Source organism: Schistocerca gregaria, chromosome 1 (assembly GCF_023897955.1).
Source record: "Schistocerca gregaria isolate iqSchGreg1 chromosome 1, iqSchGreg1.2, whole genome shotgun sequence".
NCBI classification, from domain to species: domain Eukaryota; kingdom Metazoa; phylum Arthropoda; class Insecta; order Orthoptera; family Acrididae; genus Schistocerca; species Schistocerca gregaria.
The window spans coordinates 1,119,500,910-1,119,520,866 of NC_064920.1; the positions used below are offsets into that span (position 1 = coordinate 1,119,500,910).

At 40.4% G+C, this 19,957-nt stretch overlaps 1 protein-coding gene across 1 annotated transcript; it reads right to left on the reverse strand.

Annotated features, from left to right (window-relative positions):
- Positions 1-1,547: 1,547 nt before the first annotated feature.
- On the reverse strand, positions 1,548-18,625 carry LOC126328382 (uncharacterized). The gene is made up of 4 exons (XM_049996034.1): positions 18,476-18,625; positions 6,600-6,719; positions 4,881-5,042; positions 1,548-2,696 (listed from the first exon to the last, which is right to left on the reverse strand). Exons 2-4 carry the CDS (start codon positions 6,717-6,719, stop codon positions 2,502-2,504), a joined length of 477 nt encoding a protein of 158 aa, XP_049851991.1. The 5' UTR covers positions 18,476-18,625; the 3' UTR covers positions 1,548-2,501.
- Positions 18,626-19,957: the final 1,332 nt, after the last annotated feature.

Genomic DNA, 19,957 nt, shown 5'->3' on the forward strand with positions numbered 1-19,957 from the left:
GATCATCAAGCAGAATATATACCAGTTACACTGATGTTACACGATGCCATACTGAAGTCTACTAAAGAGAGACCGCCTACAGTACGATTATCCGTCGTCTTCCCGAGTGCTGTCGATCGGTGTGGGATCCACATCAGATGAGGTTAACAGAGAACGCCGGGAACGTTCAAAGAAGAGTAGATCATTTTGTATTATCGCGTAATATGGGAGAGAGTGTCACCGATATGACACGCGAATTTGGGTGGCTTTCATTAAGACAAAGGCGTGATTCGTTGAGACATGATCTTTTCATGAAATTTCAATCACCAACTTCCTCCTCGGAATTCTAAAATGTTCTGATGTCGCCCTGCTACATAGGGAGAAATGATCGTCATAATAAACTAAGAGAAATTAGGGCTCGCACAAAAATTTTTAAGTGTTCGTTTTTCCCACACGAGAGCAGTAGGGAAATAGCTTGATGGTGGTTCGATGAAGCCTGTGCCAGTGTCTTAATTGAGATGTAGATGTAGGTGTACCATACTTCTACGAAAACGTTGAAAAACTAATTTAATTATTTCCATTTACCCGTTGGGACTCTTCACGTTTGTTTTGACATGAAGTAATGATACCTTGTGTCTTTCTACAATTGTCAGTGATATTTTCATTCTATAGATTTATGTGGTTCGTGACACATTTCAAACTCACCGAAGATTTGACTATACGTTAAACGGTTTTCTGATAGTGAATTGATAGTCATACATCAGTTTCTGCATGTTTTCTTCGGAGTCTAGCATCAGCAATTAACTGACACGTCTTGTCTGTAAGCACATTCTCAGCAAACGGCATATCAGTATATTTTCTTGCGTTTTCTGTACTGATAATATTACTTTGGTAAATATCCTGAATGAATTATACGCCAAGCAATCAATAATCAAGAAAGGGTTCAAATGGTTCGAATGGCTCTGAGCACTATATGACTTAACATCTGTGGTCATCAGTCTCCTAGAACTTAGAACTACTTAAACCTAACTAACCTAAGGACATCACACACATCCATGCCCGAGGCAGGATTCGAACCTACGACCGTTGCAGTCACGCAGTTCCAGACTGAACGCCTTAACCGCGAGACCAACATTAATCTCTCTCTTGAGTCATTAAGTGAATATCAAATGAAAAGTTGGTGGGTGCTGTTCTATGAAAAACAATAACAGGCTTAGGTGAAATTTTTATAGCCACTGTTGATGCCATTATATGGAGATAACTACGTATTTTAGTAGTTGTTTAAAATATTCTCTTCATTTAGTAGAACAAAATGCCGACAACCGATTGCAGATCAAACATTCTTAATTCATATAGGGGGCAAAAGACGAATCCAAGCCAGTTATTCCGAGAGAGTGATACTTTGTGACCTAGCATCTTTAAATCAGTAGACCTTACGTCAGTTTAACTCGCCTTGTCCTTATTAGGAGAGTTAAATACTAAGTCACAGAATATTCAAAGGAACACATTGTCATAAACAACCAATACTGTAAGAATCTATTAATATTTTTACAAAACCAAGAAAACACTTTTATGTTATTTCACCATTAAAATTTTATTGACTGTTAAACAAGTGGTTTGTTAATATAGAATACACTGACTTCAGTAACATGAATTTGCATGACTCCCTCGAAAGCGGCACAAAAACCAAAAATGTTACCACTTCTTTTCAGCAACACGGGACGGATCACTGCACCAGTTTCCTTCGTTAAACTGCTTACTGTATATGCGAAAGGTCAACTGTTACGTTGTTGTTCGTATTTTATGTCTTCCGTTACTGGTTTACAATAAGCTCATAAAAGACAAACAACGAACCGGTGAGAAACACTTCACAAAATCACCCTTTGTTCCGTCAGTATCATTTTTCCAATTTGCACGACAAATCGAAGCTGAGCTGCGAAAAAAGTCTTCTCATCTTTGACAGCGTTTTATCCTAACATTTAGCCGTTTTCGATCTCGACAGGCTACTGCTGTTCCAGTCTTCCGGTCTTCCAATGCTTCCTGTCTGTATTCTTCACGTTTTAACGCTGGACTCCCTTCCTTCTTCCCCGCGCCTCTCAGTTTAAATCTTCCTTGGCGATAAACTTTGATTAATAGTCGGACGTACCGGTACCACCGGTCTGTAATCCACAAAGATTTTAGCTATGGAGCACGTTATCTCCATTGGCCTCCGAACTTCATATCGTAATTTTCCTGTTTCGTTACCTGCAGACGTCTTCTCATATCGTCCTTTTCCAATTTTCTTATTATCTCCCTAACGCTCCCCGTTTCAGGAAAAATGTCTGCTCCCTACAGTAATATGTTCTGCACCACACTTTAAAAATTTCTTTCTTAGCGTTCTCCCATACAATATTATTCCATAATATCTTACGGAGAGATTTAGAAACTCTCTTCTCGTTGTTGTTGTGAATTTTATCATTTTCACATGACCAGAAATTTGCAGTTTCTGCAGGGTTTCAATTTCCCTTCTCCATGACAAAATTTTATCTCCTACTTAGGCGGTACCCCTGGCGACCGTGTGGCAGAACGACCACCTTCTCGCCCAGCCTTTCCGCCCAGCAACGGCGGCAGCCGCGTCTGCGGCGATCTGGAGGCGGCAGCTCCCCCTCACTGGAAGAGCCATCGCATGGGCCGGAGTGCACCACGGCGACCGTCGAGACAACAGTCGCGTCACCCACCTGCACAGAAAACGAGTACTCACATTGAAATGCGTAAAAGTAGACTGTTCGCGTATATGTAATTTGATGTGCGCGCAGCTTAAGAAGCGTTTTGGAAAAAGTTGATATTGTTTGAACATTTACTTAGCAATAGGACACAGCCGAAGATCTACTTGGCATTAGTTGTGAGAGCTCCTCTAAGAACCAAAGCTAGAATTTAGAATAAAATACGCAAATCTTGTATTATTAGCATCAATTGATTAGACACTGTTAATGCCTCCAGATGAACTGTCTCGTAGTTCGCCGTTGTTGTGTGGATTATCATGTATTTCACTGCACTCAAAGATATTGGCCATTTAACTACAGAAACGAAATAGTGATGAACTATTTCTGGTTTTTCGTGCAAGAGACGGTTTGGCAGCCCAGAACGGAATCGGAGGAGGTGGCGTAACACGAGATTAGTGTTTAATGTCCCGTCGAGGACGAGGTCATTAGAGGCCGAACACCAGTTTTTATTAGGGAAGGATGGGGAAGGAAAGCGGCCGTACCCTTTCGAAGGAACCACTCCAAAATTTCCTTATGCGAATTAGAGAAATTACGAAACACCCAAGTGAGGACGGCCAGGAACGTGTTCGAAAGTAGTCCTAGCTAAAGTGCTAGTCTGTACGGTACAAAGGAACCGTTAAATGTCATGTGCCGATGACCCTGTCTGAGTAATCAGTGATCCGCATTGAACACAGTATATTCCGTCGTACGGGAAAATCGAAAGTTCTGTTTCAAACTAGTGCAGTTTCTCAAAAATGAGTGTAACATCGCTCGGCCTTTGATCTCCTTTAAACACTTGTAAGTAGTCGACCTCATTACCTTATCTTTTTATGTTAATTCGCTACATTCCATGCGACACTGGCATCGAAAACTACTTGAGGTAGTTTCAAAATCACTTTAAATAGTAGAAACAAATGCCGTAGAGGCTTTCTAAATCTGATGGTACAGAAAAACTTTGAATGTTAGATGGGCACATCACGTAGCTAACAAGGAGGTACTGAATGGAACTGCGGAGGAAACAAGTTCCGTACAATTGTAAAGAGAATCATTGAGTAAGTGGAAGAATTCCCTCCGCTATGAATTGGCGAAATCCCTCACAGAATTAACTATTCCGTCCTGTTAACTGCAAATTTCGTGAACGTGTAGATACGCATTTTAATGCTATCAGCTCCGTACATCAACACGATAGATGGAAAAATGTCATCAATAAAATTCCGAGGATAGCAAGGGTAAATAAGCGCGAGAGATACCGTACAATTTACTCAAAACCTCGTATATCCAAGCGGCTGAAGAGAATATACACTAGATATAATATACAGAAAAGTGGACAGGAATATCTGGCATTGTGATTCACAACGGAAGAAGGGCTGAAGAAAAATCAAGACACGGTAGTTGGGTAAGTAAATGTGGAAAAATAGTAGAACTATGTGAAATGGTGTAAGATATTCGAAATTCTGAGAGACATAGGAATAAAGCATAAATCAAACTTGAGAGACAAGGGGCAAGGGTCTCGGATTAGAAAGAGTGTAAGAAAGAACTCAGAATTACAGCAATATTTTACTATCATTTCTGCACAGAAGCAATAACGCAATTAAAGGAAGTTTCAAAAGTTGGTCTAAAATTAAAGATTAAAGGATATGATTAACAATATTCAATGATGACAATGCTATCTTCCGTGAAAATGAGGAAGAAGAATAGATCTATTACATGGAATGGTCTATATGAAAACACGACGTGGAGTGAGAGTAAACCGAAAAACAATGAGAAGTGGAGAAATGAAAATACCTTCAACCTTGACGTCAAAATTCTCGATCACGGCGGATGCGAATTTAGGGGTTTCATCTGCTTTGGAAGGGAAATAGCCCATGATGGAAGACTCCAGGAGGACATAGAAACCAAAGCAGCAGTGGAAAAGAGGGAAAATGTGGCCAAGAGAAGTCTAATGGTAATAAAAAAAAAAAGAATGTGCTTTCGGAGGACAACAATGCCATGCTAGTAAATCATACACCGTACGAAAACCGAAACGGAAAGGAATCTAAGGGTTTTACATGTGGTGGTATAGAAGAATGTTAAGAATTAGGTGGACTAATAAGAAACAAGGTAACTCAAATAATACCTTCAATATTCTGGCCCTCCCTGGTAATCATAATGTGGTCTTACCTTTCCCATGGTGCGCTCCTCCAGCTGTGTGTCCTGCAGCCAAGGACTGACGTCTCCTCCATCAGCTGACATCGGCATCTTCTGCGGCTCTTCTGTCTTCGGAGGAGCACCTTCCTGTTGACCGGGGCCCAAACGGAACCGCATCCACACCACGTTGAAATCCTGCGAGAGTTTGGTTTCAGTCGTCATGTTTACATTTATTGTTTTTCGCTTTATTTATTTCTCATTGTTTAACCATAATCTAAGACACTCACGTTTTCTAGTACAAGGTACTGTGTTTTTATAATTACGTATCTAGAGTCATGTAATTTTCTCAGTGGAGACCATAAAATTCCGATTTCTTGTGTAAGACATATGTCAGGTTAATAAGGCATTCTGAAGGGTTTTTATGGCAATGCGGACGAGAGCATCCGCTCGTTGACTTCGTGAAATACTTAACGGCAACCCCAGTCAACACGAAGTCTTAAACGTCGGGAATGTTGAGCCGCTAACATTAACTGTGTACTCAGTACTGATGTCACTCCCCGGTTCGGTTAAATCATGTCCATCATTTATATGTCGATGCTTAACGAGGAAACCGAAACACGAATCATCCGTTTCACGGGTTTCAGTTTAGTTCGGACATGGAGTCAATGGCCTGACCACGGCGGAGGTCACACGACAGGATGTGCTGCTGTGCTGAAGACACTAATCAGCAATGGAACGAGCAGTCCCACGAAGCAACATGAAACCTCATTCTCTCAGCAATGTGTCCACAAAGCAAAGTGATAATAGTTATAATTGGTTATATTGTTTAGCTATTTAACTTGGCTTACCCCTCCCCGTCCACAAGATTTATCCTTTAACAAATTCTGATCATGTTTGAGGAAGTGTGGATGAAATTACTGTTCTCTTGCATCGGAGTTGAGATTAAACTATCACAAATAATGAATAGTCGGCTTCAAGTTGAAGATGTGTGGTTAGTTGCCAATTAAGTGCGTAAACAGTTAGTCTTCATCCACGTTTTCATTACATGGTCCATCTGGAGCTAGATGAAATCGAACAGGAGTGGGAGAATGTGGTAGGAATGGTAAAATCTAGGTTGGGATAGTAATATTGACGCCAAAGATAATAAATGACTGTATAAAAGACAAAAATGACCGATCGGTCATATAGCAGACGAGGTTCTTCAGGGTTCACCTGTGGCGTGAGGTACCTCCACCTCGTCCGATACCCCTTCGTGCCGACACAGTGATTCCACCCACAGACCATGGATACCGTCCAATGGCCGGGCCATCCTCTGACTTCGTGTCATTGAATGCGGTATGCAGGGGAGTGGGATAAGCACACCGCTTTACAAGTTATTGTTACTATCCATGTGTTGGAGCCTCCACTTCTCAGTCTCACTAGTTCCTCAATAGGTCTCTGAAGGCTGAGTAACCCGTTCCCGTCCTCCAATCAAAGACAGTTCGCTGGTATCCCGGAAGCTGAACCGAGGTTTTCCGTGTGATACATCTACTGACCAATTAGCCCTGGTAACAGTAACCCAGTAAAACTGAGTTACAGCCCGCTACAGAAGTTAACCTTAAAGCTATTAGTAAGTAATCGATCTCTATTAGCTACCGGTACTTGGGTAATCTTTAGAAAATGCAGAAGTTCTCGCGCTAAACTCAAATGTGATGCGCTAATTAATGATCACTTTGATTATGTAAAATCTGCACACTCCTCGACGCTGCTCACCTGTGGGTCGAATGGTACAGGATCTGCGTCGTCATCGCAGACCGCTACGACACGAAGATCTTCGGTGTCGGTCTCCCGCCCACAAGGGAGACAGAAAAAGGCGAGAGCTCTGCGGAACATCTGCGAAGATGAAAGAAATGTATACATATATTAAGTGTGGTCCTAGATTCATACATTAGTCTAGGAGAATGCCTGCAGCAGAGATGTGGATTGTGAGGCAATCTCAACGTTAGGAATGGGTGCTGCGACTGCGCTTTCCTAGAAATTCCACGTCTCATCAACATGCTACCTAAAGCTCTGAAAAATAAAGTTTTTCTCGCAGTGTATGATTTTCGGCGATATTAAATATTTTCTTACAAACACTACGGCTTGAGCTTTCAGCAAATCTACAGCGCTTACCATCAAAGTGACACTTATTTACTGAATGTTCTTGTCATGAATCACAGACAAATAACTGAAATTTTCACATGGAACATAGTATGCGCGAGGAAAGTCAATCACCAAAGTGACGTAATTTACCTTTTAAGCCAACCCTGAAAATTGGTCGTTTGGATATGTTTGATAAAGGGAGAGTTGAGAGCGCAGCCAGGTCAAAAATGCGGGAAATTCCATGTTAATCAATGTGTAATATACATTGCAGAAAGCGTAGTTCTTATCAGCAAGCACCGATGTTAGTCTTACGGCCGGCAGTTGCACACCATCCGCGGATAGCCCACGGCCCATAGGGAATATGGCGGGCGTAAAAGAGCAAATAATCGCGAATGTCGAAGATACGACTTCATAATATTTTAGAACAATAAAATTCAGTGCTGTGTTGCATTAGGTCTTGTTCGAATCCGTACAGAGCGTAACTATAAATATGGAATTATTCTTGGATATCGTACTGAAAATAAAATATAGTTACAGTTCTCAGTTCCACGTTGATGTATTCATTGCCAGAAAATAAAATGAGGATGATTTTTAATTCTCCTGGAAGTGATTAATAGCTTGGACTTGGGTGGTTTCTTCTGATGAATGATTACGAGCTTAACTAGAATATTACTCTTTGACTTTGGTGAATTTTGGGTAACACTCATGTTACAAGACGACCTACAGATACACCACGCGCAATATCGACAACCACAAGAAAAGCTAATGTCTTTGTTTCAAGGAAGAATGTAAATGTTAATGCTCCTCGTTTCACTCCCGGCAATTTTAGTTGTTTTCCTTGCTTCCTGCCTAACCACGCACTCGGAAATCGCCTAATATTTTCTTCATCTTTCTTTCTGTAATCAGACGGAAGTGTAAATATAGTCAAGTAGTGGAAAACATACCAGTGATGAAAGTCATAAAATGAGTAATCATCTCTAAGATGAGGAGCATATATACATATATTTCAGTGTAGTGGGATGCGTACCTACATCCTTCGACTCCACATACTACCACATTAACTATTACGTTCATACTTTGACATGGAGTAGTAATTTCCTATCTTTGATATCTTACTATGGCTTGAAGGCTTATATTGTTGATGCACTGTTAACTGACGTTTAATGATAATGATGACATGATTGTGATAAATTATGAATGAACCGTTTCCTCTAATACTGCAAGTTATAATAACAGTTCGTCTCATTTTGAATTATAGATGGTAATAAACTTTTCCTGTAAGGAAACTCTTGCACGAAACAGATATCCTTTGATAATCCGTTTTATGACGTTTAATTGTTACAATAATTACAATAAACCGCACCATAACGTCGCGTTTTCATATATCTGCAAAACACGTACATAAATTCTTGTGAGAGGCCCGTATCTAACGCTACCGAAAGTCGACAGCGGTTACTACTGTTTTCGATATTGCATGTTAGCAGAAAGTGTTCCGAAATGAGTTTTAGTCGTGACTTTACCGCATCCTGTCAAAGTTATCAAATATCTCCCAGGCCACGTCTTCTGCTTAGGCACATTTCAATAACTCAAGTCAGATCTTATTAAAAATTTGAAATATCGTAGTACAGAATGAGATTTTCACTCCGCAGCGGAGTGTGCGCTGATATGAAACTTCCTGGCAGATTAAAACTGTGTGCCCGACCGAGACTCGAACTCGGGACCTTTGCCTTTCGCGGGCAAGTGCTCTACCATCTGAGCTACCCAAGCACGACTCACGTCCGGTACTCACAGCTTTACTTCTGTCAGTACCTCGTCTCCTACCTTCCAAACTTTACAGAAGCCCTCCAGCGAAACTTGCAGAACTAGCACTCCTGAAAGAAAGGATATTGCGCCGACATGGCTTAGCCACAGCCTGGGGGATGTTTCCAGAATGAGATTTTCACTCTGCAGCGGAGTGTGCGCTGATATGAAACTTCCTGGCAGATTAAAACTGTGTGCCCGACCGAGACTCGAACTCGGGACCTTTGCGTTTCGTGGGCAAGTACTCTACCTCTAATATCGTAGTAGTCTCGGGAATTTATACTAAGATGCCGTTTTGTGTGGATTATCCATAAGTTGGTGACTGCATCTCGCAGCACCCAGGTTTCCACGGACCAGACTGTTGAACGAACCTAAGAGCCTGTAGAATAGGAGAACCACCACAACAGGTGACCACGTTGGTATTTGTTCGTTACGAAAAAGGAGCGATCAATTTCGCTTAGGCTTGTCAGTAAGCAGCAGTTATGAGATATAAACATGTCCGCAAATGACCCCAAAAGAAAAGCGAGACCGGAATTATTATGTTGTGATTGATAAGAAACAGTGAGTTGTGTGGCAAAATTCTTGGGACACTTGTTTCTTATGAATTAAGTGCTGGGTTTAAAATAGATATTGCCAATTTACTGCCACTTCCTTGTCCAGTCAGACCATGGGTGTGGTGCTCATCACAATTTCCCTAGCTGTTTTCAAAAACTTTGCGATTGGCTGACGTTCTAAGAAGACACTAGAAAGTCTTTTATGCAAGTGGCAACTTTTAAAATGGCAGTCAACGTTTTTTAAATTCATCCCTCACTAAAGCTTCCCAATTCGTGTTGTTTGTCTCGAACTTATCCCGCGTCGTTACTGGGTCGGCGAATTAGTCTGAATATGACAATGTTTGGAGGCACCTATGTTCTAGGGGCAATGTCTTTGAGTAGAATTCAAAACGTCGTCGGTCCAGGCTTCGAAACCAGCTACGGCTTAAATTTTGATTCATAAACGGCAATGGCGGCAGAAGACCTCGGCAAAAGAAATCACCTCCATTCTGCCAAGGGCCATCTCAAATTTCGCGGAGTAGCGGACAGAGGTTTACGACACTCTCTGGTCCTTGGGATTGGAAATTGCCCCTAAAGGCAGAAGAATCAACAATTATCAACGGCATGAGGATGCAGAAAGCAATGCAAACCATTGCATGAAAGTTATATAATGGGTATCGACAGGACATGTGGGCTGTAATTGAAAAAGTGACATGATGGTCTCTCCATTGGCAAAAGATTCTGGAGAAGTCCTCCATCTGGATCTGTGGATGGGCACTGTCAGGGGGAGGTGACCATGAGAAAAAGACTGAATAGACAAATAAAGGATAGCGTTCTCCGTGTAGGGGCGTGTAACATCAGAAGCTTGAACGTAGTAGCGAACAAGAAAATCAGAAAGGGGAAATGCAAAGGCTCAATGTAGATATAGTAGGGGCCAGTGAAGTGGAAAGAAGACGATTCCTGGTCACATGAGTATATGATAATATGAAAAGCATCAGAAACTGGTTAACGGGGTTAGGATCGGATAAGAATAGGAATGTAGGGCAGAGATTGCGTTCCTCAGAACAGATCAATAAAAGGGTAGTTCTTATCAGAATCGACAGTAGACCAAGACCAACAACTATATTGCAGGCATACATGCCGACATCGCAAGCTGAAAATTAAGAGACAGAGGAAGTGTATGAGGGTAGTGAAAGGGTAATACAGTACGTAAGAGGAGATGAAGCATGTCGTACTGGCCGTTCGTTTCTAGGCGCTGCAGTCAGGAGCCGAGCGACCGCTGCGTTCGCAGGTTCGAATCCTGCCTCGAGTATGGATGTGTGGGATGACCTTAGGTTAGTTAGGTTTCATTAGTTCTGGGTTCTAGACGACTGATGACCTGAGAAGTTATGTCGCATAGTGCTCAGAGTCATTTGAGGAGATGAAAATTTCATAGTCATGGGAGACAGAAGTGAAATTGTAGGTGAAGGAGTAGAAGAAAAGGTTACAAAGGAATGTGGGCTTATGAATGACAGAGTAGAAAGACGAATTGCGTTCTGTAATAAATGTCTCCTGGTAATAGTGAGTACTTTGACCAATGATCACATGAGGAGGAGGTGTACTTGGAGGAGACAGGGTGATACGAGAGGATTTAAGTTACATTATAACTTCGTCAACAGAGATTCCGAAATCTCATTCCGTATTGTAAGGTGCAGCCAGGAGAAGAGAATGTAGTAGTGATTAAGTGGAGGCTGCAGATTAAGTGTTTAGTCAGGAAGAATCAACATGCAAAGAAATATGACACGGAATTAGTAAGGAATGACGAAATACATTTGAAGTTCTCTAAGGCTATAGGTACAGCAATAAGATATAGTTCAGTACGCAGTACAATTGAAAACGAATGGGCATCTCTAAAAAGGGCAGTAGCAGATATTGGAAAGGAAAACATGGGTACAAAGTATGTAACTGCGAAGAAACTGAGGGTAAACGAAGAAATTGTTCGTAGGGGGGATCAACGAAGTAAGTACAATAATGCTAAGGAGATTTCAGGAATACAGAAATAGAAGTCACTGACGAATGAAATAAACAGGAAGTGCAGGGAAACTAAGACGAAATGACTACATGAAAAATGTGAAGAAACCGAAAAAGAAATAGTTGTCGAAAGGTGAAGCCTCAGCTTACAGGAAAGCGAAAACAAGATTCGGTGAAACTAAAAACAAGGGTTTTAACATTAAACGTGCAACAGGATCTGCAATGTTAAATGCAGAGGAGACAGCGGATGTAAGGGAAGAGCACATTGAATGTCTTTATGAGGCAGATTCTTTGTCTTATTTGATAGAAGAAGAAACAATAGACGATTTAGAAGAGATAGGGTATCCAGTATTAGAATCAAAATTTAAGAGAACTTTAGAAGACTTAAGGTCAAATAAGGTAGAAGGGGTAGATAGCATTCTAACAGAAGTGGCAACAAAACTACTAATGACGTTGGTGTGTAGAGTGTATGAGTCGGCCGACATACCATGTACATCTACATGAACATGTAAACCTTGCATGCCACCGAACAGTGTGTGGTGGAGGGCGCTTTACGTGCCACTGTCATTACCTCCCTTTCCTATTCCAGTCGCGTATGGCTCGCGGGAATAACGACTGCCGGAAAGCCTCCGTGCGCGTTCGAATATCTATAATTTTACATTCATGGTCTCCTTGGGAGGTATAATTTGGGGGAAGCAATATATTCGCTACCTTATCCAGATACGCACCCTCTCGAAACCTGGACACCAAGCTACACCTCGATGCAGAACGCCTCTCTTGCAGGGTCAGCCACTTAAGTTTGCTAAACATCTCCGTAACGCTATCACGCCCACCAAGTAACGGTGTGACGAAACACGCCGCTCTTCTTTGGCTCTCCTCTATCACCTCTCTCATCCCGACCTGGTATGGGTCCCACACTAATGACCAATACTCATTTATATGTCGAACGAGTGTTTTGTAACCATCTGAGTTTCGGAAAAATATCATTCGCTCAATTCCGAAGACTGAAAGAGCTTACAGGTGCGAGAATTGTTGCACAACCAGATTAATAGCCCATGCATCCAAGTTGCTGACAAGACGAAAGTACAGAAGAATGGAAAAGGAAATTGAGGATGTGTTAGATGACGGTCAGTTTGGCTGCAGGAAACGTAAAGGCTCCACACAGTTAATTCTTACATTGCAGTTGAAAATCGAAACAAGACTAAAGAAAAATCAAGACACGTCCTTAGGATTTGTCGACCTGGAAAAAAACGTAAGCCAGAGTTAAATGTTGCAAGATGTTCGTAATTCTGAGAAACATTGGTGTAAGATATATGGAGAGGAGGGTATTATATAATATGTACAAGAGCCAAGAGGGAATTATAAGCGTGGACAACCAAGAGCGAAGTGCTCGGATTAAAAAGGGTGTATGGCAGGGGTGTAGGCATTTTCAGTCTGTGCATATAAGAAGCAATAATGGAAGTAAAAGGAAAGTTCAGTAGTGGAAGTAAAGCTCCAGATGAAATGATATCATTGACATGATTCGTTAAAGACTTTGCTGGCCTGAGTGAAAGTGAAGAACAATTACAAGACCTGCTGAATGGAATGTACAGTCTAACGGGTACAGAAAATGGACTGAGAGGAAATCGACGAAAGACGAAAGTAATGAGGAGTACCATACATGAGAACAGCGAGATACTGAACATCAGGACTGATGGTCACGAAGTAGATGAAGTTAAGGAATTCTACAATAACTAATGGCGGGTGGAGCAAGAAGGACATCAAAAGCAGACTGACACTGGCAAAAGGGGCATTCCTGTCCAAGAGAAATGTACTAGAGTCAAATATAAACTTTAATTTCAGGTAGAAATTTCTGAGAATGTATGTTTGGAGTACACCACTGTATGGTAGTGAAACATGGAGTGCGGTAAAACCGGAACAGAAGAGAATTGAAGCAATTGGGATGTGGTGCTACAGAATAATGTTGAAAATTTGATTTACTTATCGGTTAAGGAATGAGGAAGGTCTAAGCAGAGTGGGAAACACTGACAAGTGGAAGGGAATGAGTTCGATGTTTCTAGATAAAATTGTAGAGTTCATAAACTTTAAAGGATCATAGAGATTGGGATACACTCTGCAAATAATTGAGGAAGTAGATTGCAAGTGCTACTCTGAGATGAAGGGTTATCACAGGAGAGGAGTTTCTAGTGGGCCACATCAAACCGGTAAGAAGACTGATGACTCAAAAAAATGTCAATGTTAGAGGTAGAGGGTGACTGGATGTACTTCTACTCGGCACCTCTTCCCAGCCCCTCACCACCCTCCTTCCAGGAATATTTTAGTATTATCTCATGTGAAAGTGTATGTAAGTTTACGAAATATTTGCATTACGTGCAATTGAGACTGGGCTGCCTCGTTTGATGTGGGGAAAGCTTTCACATGGCACTGATTTTTTCATTTGGAAAATGAATTGTAGTTTTGCCATTTTCTACACAACGGTTCTCCCCATAACTTACGTACCGCCTGCAGTGTGCAATGATCGGTATAGAGGTCGCAGAGGAGGAGTGTAGTTGTCAGGGTCTCACTAGAATTAGTACTGAAGCCATTACTATTACATGCTAATTATGTCAAGAACTTTTTTCCCGTTGGAAATATAATTTATTCACCGATAACCTGGAATTATACCTACATGCAAGCCAAAAAATCTGTCGGCAATTCTCGTTCTCAACGCAGTAAAGTCCTCTCTGTAACAGTACACAACACTCCTATAACTTGTAAATAATTTCGTAGATCAGGATCCCGACTTTGTAACAATCTTCCTCGAAATATGAGAGAAATTAAACTTCTCTGAAACTTCGAAAGACAGTCTTTGGTGACCTGAGTATAGATTTTTCTTTTGTGAGGTTGGAAGGGAGAAGATACTGTTCTCTGAGTAACAAATGCTTTCTCTTATATTATGTGCAGTCAGTTAGGATAAATATTGTAGCACCTTAGAATACCGATACAGTTCAGAGGAAATCAGAATTATTAATGATTCCACGACAAATGTTCTTAAGAACAGTTGAGATAACATGGGCTGAAATTTATAATGAGCCAAATCGTAAGATTAAACTTAATCTATTCCACGATAAAGTTATATGATTATTTAAAATTAACTTTCTGCATAAGCTAATCAGAAATGACACAAAACAGATATTTAAAAAACCATGCACCAGTAGAGGCGGGAAAGAATCTTATAAAAGGATAAATGAAATACATATTTTTGCCAGAACAAACGTTACACACAGAAAAGCAACTGGAATTACTGAACAAAATAGTTAAAAAAACCTTGGAACAAGCACATGATTAGAGAAATCAGTAATTTCAGCAACAGAGTGAAGGCTACATGGAATGAACGGATACGTGTGACAGGAAAACCAGCCACAGAACGGGATAACATGACCATTGAACTGAATGTAAGGGCTGTAAATTATGAGTCACAGGTGGCAGATGTATTCATTTCTTAAATATAGTGAGAAGTTCGGAGTCGAATAATTAAAGAGAAAAATCTCTGCAGAAAGCTGAATAAATAATACTCATCGAATTGTATCACCAACTTCACCTTCTGAAATGAATATAGCTACACATTTTCTTCTCAAATATAAAAAGCGCATCATATTTTGGTAGCGAGTCCAGTAGAGTACCACAGATTCTCTTCCATATACTAAGCAGGACTTATGTGAAGTATGCAATGCCCCATAAGTCAACGCATTTTTTTTCAGAGAGACTGAAATATGCCATTGTTAAAGCCCATTTTAAGAAAGGTGATGCAAAAGCCTCCAGTATCTGCAGAAGTATTTCACCTATGATAACATTTTCAAAAATATTTGAGAATGGGATGTATTCTATAACATCAATAAAATAAAACCTTACGAACAATAATATCCTCATCAAATCACAGTATGACGTTCAGAAGAGTTGCTCTACTGAGATGCCATTTAGATGTTCACTCACCAGATTTTGCGAGCATTACATAGCAAAAGAGTGCTTTTTGGTGTTTTTGTGACCAATGAGAGGCATTTGACTATGTGAATCACAGTTTTCTGCAACATAAAATAATTTCTTTTGCACTGATGGTACAGCCAACCAATGGATAATATCATATTTTACTAGAAGAATATAGAAAGTTGATCGTAGTAAGTCGTCGATTATGCTCTAAAGACATAATTCTGACTGGGGAGAACTCATGTATGGGGGACCCAAGTCTCAGTCTTAGGTCCACTATTGTTCTTCACATACGAAAGCGGTCAGCCATCAAGTACTCAACAAACAGAAGTAGTTCCTTTTGGAGATGACACTGGTATTGTAGTCAATTCAAGAATGCATCCAGAAAAAGACGAAATCTTAAACAAAGCTATTGTAAGAATCAATAACACTTTTCCTATGGGTGGTCTCACAAACAATAGTAAACAGACACAGCACATTCTGTTTTGGACATTTAGGGTTACTATAACATTTATAAATGTAACACATGGTAAGGAAATAGTAAATAGGGTTGAAACTTCGAAGTTCTTAGATGTCCTTTTTTATGAGAACTTAAGCTGGAAGAAGCACATCTTGGAACTCATAATAAACTTCGTTCAGTCATATTTGCACCTAGGGTCACCGCAGATCTTGGAGAGAGACACATCAGTAAGTTGACAAATTTTGCACTTTTTCATTCAATAACGTAATATGGAATAATGTTCTGGAATACTTCATCGTTAAGAAATAAAATACTCGTTGCACAATAACATTCTGCATGAATAATGTATGGTGTTCACCCAAGATCACGACGAAGACATTCGTTTAAGGAATTCTGACTACTGATTCACACTCATGACGTCTGTTGTAAGTAATCAACTACAGTTTATAAAGAGCAATGACGTACGTAATTACAGTACCAGGAGAAAAGAAAATTACATTCATTGCTCCACATTAAGGTTGACTTTAGCACAAAAAGGAAGGCACAGCGCTGAAATAAAAAATTTTTGTCACTTACCCAGTGATGCAAATCAATATGAAATTTGAAAAGAAGTGGACAAAACTTCTCCGTGACAATTATTTATATTTGGAAGGACAATTTGTGATATTTTAATGTGTAGAAGATGGCTGATAGGAGCTACTAACACCTATATGAAAATCTTCCTTTTGTTAACAGACTTACAAATATTCAGCATGTAACCATATGTACAAATTAATTTGCAGTGTGAACGTAAAGTGAAATGTGTCATATAATCAGGATTTATCACGCAAAGGGTTCCATGGAACATGAAACAATTAAAATAAGTTACTAAGTAACGAAGTAACCTGAAAATAATGCTCAGTGTCTTATAGTCAAATGTGTAAAAAAGTCATGCACTAGCCCCTTCCTGTCTACTGTTTTGCAGCTCACATGGTACTACGTAGCAGGACAACGGATGACAACTTCTGCTCCACACAAATAGGAAATATTTCGTTGAAGTCTATGGGAAAAGGGAAGTCTCTGTCATGAGACAATCATCAGGATAGAAAATAGTGGCCGTACCTCTGGCTACTTGACATTACAGAATTGAATTATGCGAATGTCAACATTCACGCATTCAGTAAGTGACGGTAGTCTGCAAAAGAAGACAACAGTTATTGATACTGCAAGGCATATTAAAACTGCGAATGCTGTACAACTATTAGAACACAGATACATGACTTCTACAACGACGGTGTAAATGGCTTCTAGGGAAAAGGGAGAGAAACTGAAATAAAATTTGCTTTCTGTAACAAAATATCGGAGTAAGGGAGACTCAATCTGAATTACTAAGTTTAGCCAGTATCCTAGGCAAACACCATAACTGGTAACATTATCGACGGCGAAGACACAGCCGTAGTTTGGAGTTAGTGCTTTGCACATGGTTTCAGCTTGACTGGTAATTCTATTAGAGCAAACACATGGCTGCGGATTTGCAGATTCATTCTTGAGAGCTCACCATTGGTAGCATAGACAACCAGACCGATTGCACACATCTAGCACAGAGCCGTGTGGAGGGTCTGAATCAGAGGCTCACATGGTACTGCAACCGTGTAGGCTGCAGATTCCTCGATTTGAGCCAAAGCGTAGTTGGGTTCCCGGGTTCCCCTGAATAGGTCAGGTGGCAACTATACGTAGGAGGCGGTTGCCCGGGTATCAGAGGCTGTGTGGCGTGTACTGGGCAGTTTTTTAGGTTAGAGGGTCTCGGGAACAGTCACAAAGTGTTCAGGCCGAACACAGGAAGATCGTAGATACAGGAACCATCGATATAAAAGTTGTAAATTGTCTTAGCTGTTTTGGGAAAGTACGAGACATCCAACCCCTAATAGAAACTACTGATGCTCAATTCGTTATACGCAATGAAAGCTGGCTAAAGCCGGAGATGAGCTCAGCCAAAATTTTGCCAAGAACCTAATGGTGTTCCGAAAGTATAGGGTAGCATGGTTGGCAGTGGCGTGTTTGTTGCAGTTAGAAGTAGATACTTCCTGTGAGCTGGTATGGGTAGAAATCAGTAGTGGCAGCCGGAATAAAATAATAATTGTATCCTTTCACCGACGTCACAATGTTCAAATAACTCCTGAGTTTGTTTCCAAACACATACTCAACTCGTACGATAATGGTGGTGACTTTAATTTACCCTCGATATGTTGGTGAAAACCCATGTTTAATTCCGGAGGTATACATTAAACATCATCCGAAATTGTGTTAAACGCATTCTCTAAATACTATTTCGAGCAGTTAGTTCATGAGCCCACGTGAATAGTAAACCGTTCTCAAAAGAAACTTGAGCTCTTAGCAAATAATAATCGTTAGTTTATAACGAGCATCAAAACGCATACAGGGATCAGTGAACAAAGGGTTTTCGTACTGAGGCTGTATACTGTAACACCCAAATCCTCCACAAATAAACGAATATTATATAAATTCAAAAAACAGACCAAAATTCAATTTACGTCTTCCTGAGAAACAATCTGGACTCCTTCCATATTAATAATATAAGTGTAGACCAGATGTGGCTTCAATTCAGAGAAATAGTATCTGCAGCAATTGAGCTATTTATACCAAATACATTACTAAACGAGGATCTAATTCTCCTTTGTACACAAAACGGTCAGAACACTGTTGCAGAAACAACGAAACAAACATGCCAAATTTAAACGTACTAGAAATCTCCAATATCGGCGAACATTTACATAAGCTCGAAATTAAGCGCGGACTTCAATGAGAGATGCTTATAACAGTTTCCACAATCAGACTTTGTCTCGAAACCTGTTACAAAATCCAGAGTGATTCTGGTCGTATGTAAAGTGTGTTAGCGACAAGAAACAATCAATGCGTTCTCTGCGCGATAGCAATCGATATACTATCGAAGACAGTGCTGCCAAAATAGAGAACTATATACAGCCTTCCGAAATGCCTTTACAAAAGAAGACGAAGTAACTATTCCAGATTTCGAGTCAGGAACAGCTGCCAACATGAGTAACGTAGAACTAAATACCATCGGAGTAATAAAGCCACTTAATAAAACAGTTAATAAAAGCAAGACTTCTCGTCCAGACTGTATACCAGTTAGGTTCCTTTCAGAGTACGCAGATGCATTAGCTTCATACTTAACAATCATATACAACCGTTCGCTCGACGAATGATCCGTACCCAAAGACTGGAATGTAGCACAGGTCACGCCAATATGTAAGAAAGGTAGTAGGAGTAATCCACTAAATTACAGGCCCATATCGTTAACGTCGATATGCAGCAGGGTTTTGGAACATATATAGTGTTCGAACAGTATGAATTCCCTCTAAGAAAACGGCCTATTGATACACAGTCAACATCCGTTTAGAAAACTTACTTCCTGTGAAACACAACTAGCTCTTCATTCACATGCAGTGTTGAGTGCTACTGACAAGGGATTTGGGATCAATTCCGTATTTCTGGATTTCCGGAAGGCTTTTAACACTGTACGACATAAGCGGCTTGTAGTGAATTTACGTGATTTTGGAATATAGTCTCAGTGACCTTCTGTCAGACATGTCACAGTTCGTGGTAATTGACGGAAAGTCATCGCGGAAAGCAGAAATGAATTCTGGCTTCTCAAAGTTAGTGTTATAGGACCTTTGCTGTTCCTTATCTACGAGTATATAAACGAATAGGGAGACAACCTGAGCAGCCGTCTTAGATTGTTTGCAGATGACGCTGTCATTTATCTACTAATGAAGTCATCAGGAGATCAACACAAATTGCAAAACAATTTAGAATAGATATGTGAATGGTGCGATAATTGGCAATTGACCCTAAATAACGAAAAGTGTGAGTTCAACCACGTGAGTGGTAAAAGTAATTCGTTAAACTTTGGGCACACGATAAATCAGTCAACTTCCCTTCTCTTTCCTCTTTTAGAATACTGAAGCGCGGTGTGGGATCCATACCGGACAGAACTGACGAAGTACATCGAAAAAATACAAAGTAGAGCATAATGTTTTGTATTATAGTGAAATATGTGAGTGTCACTGAAATTATACATGATTTTGGCTGGACGTCATAAAAACAAATGCCTTTATCGTTGCGACGCATGCTTCTCACTAAATTACAATCACCAACTTTCTCCTCCGAATGCGAAACTATTTTGTTGACACCGACCTACATAG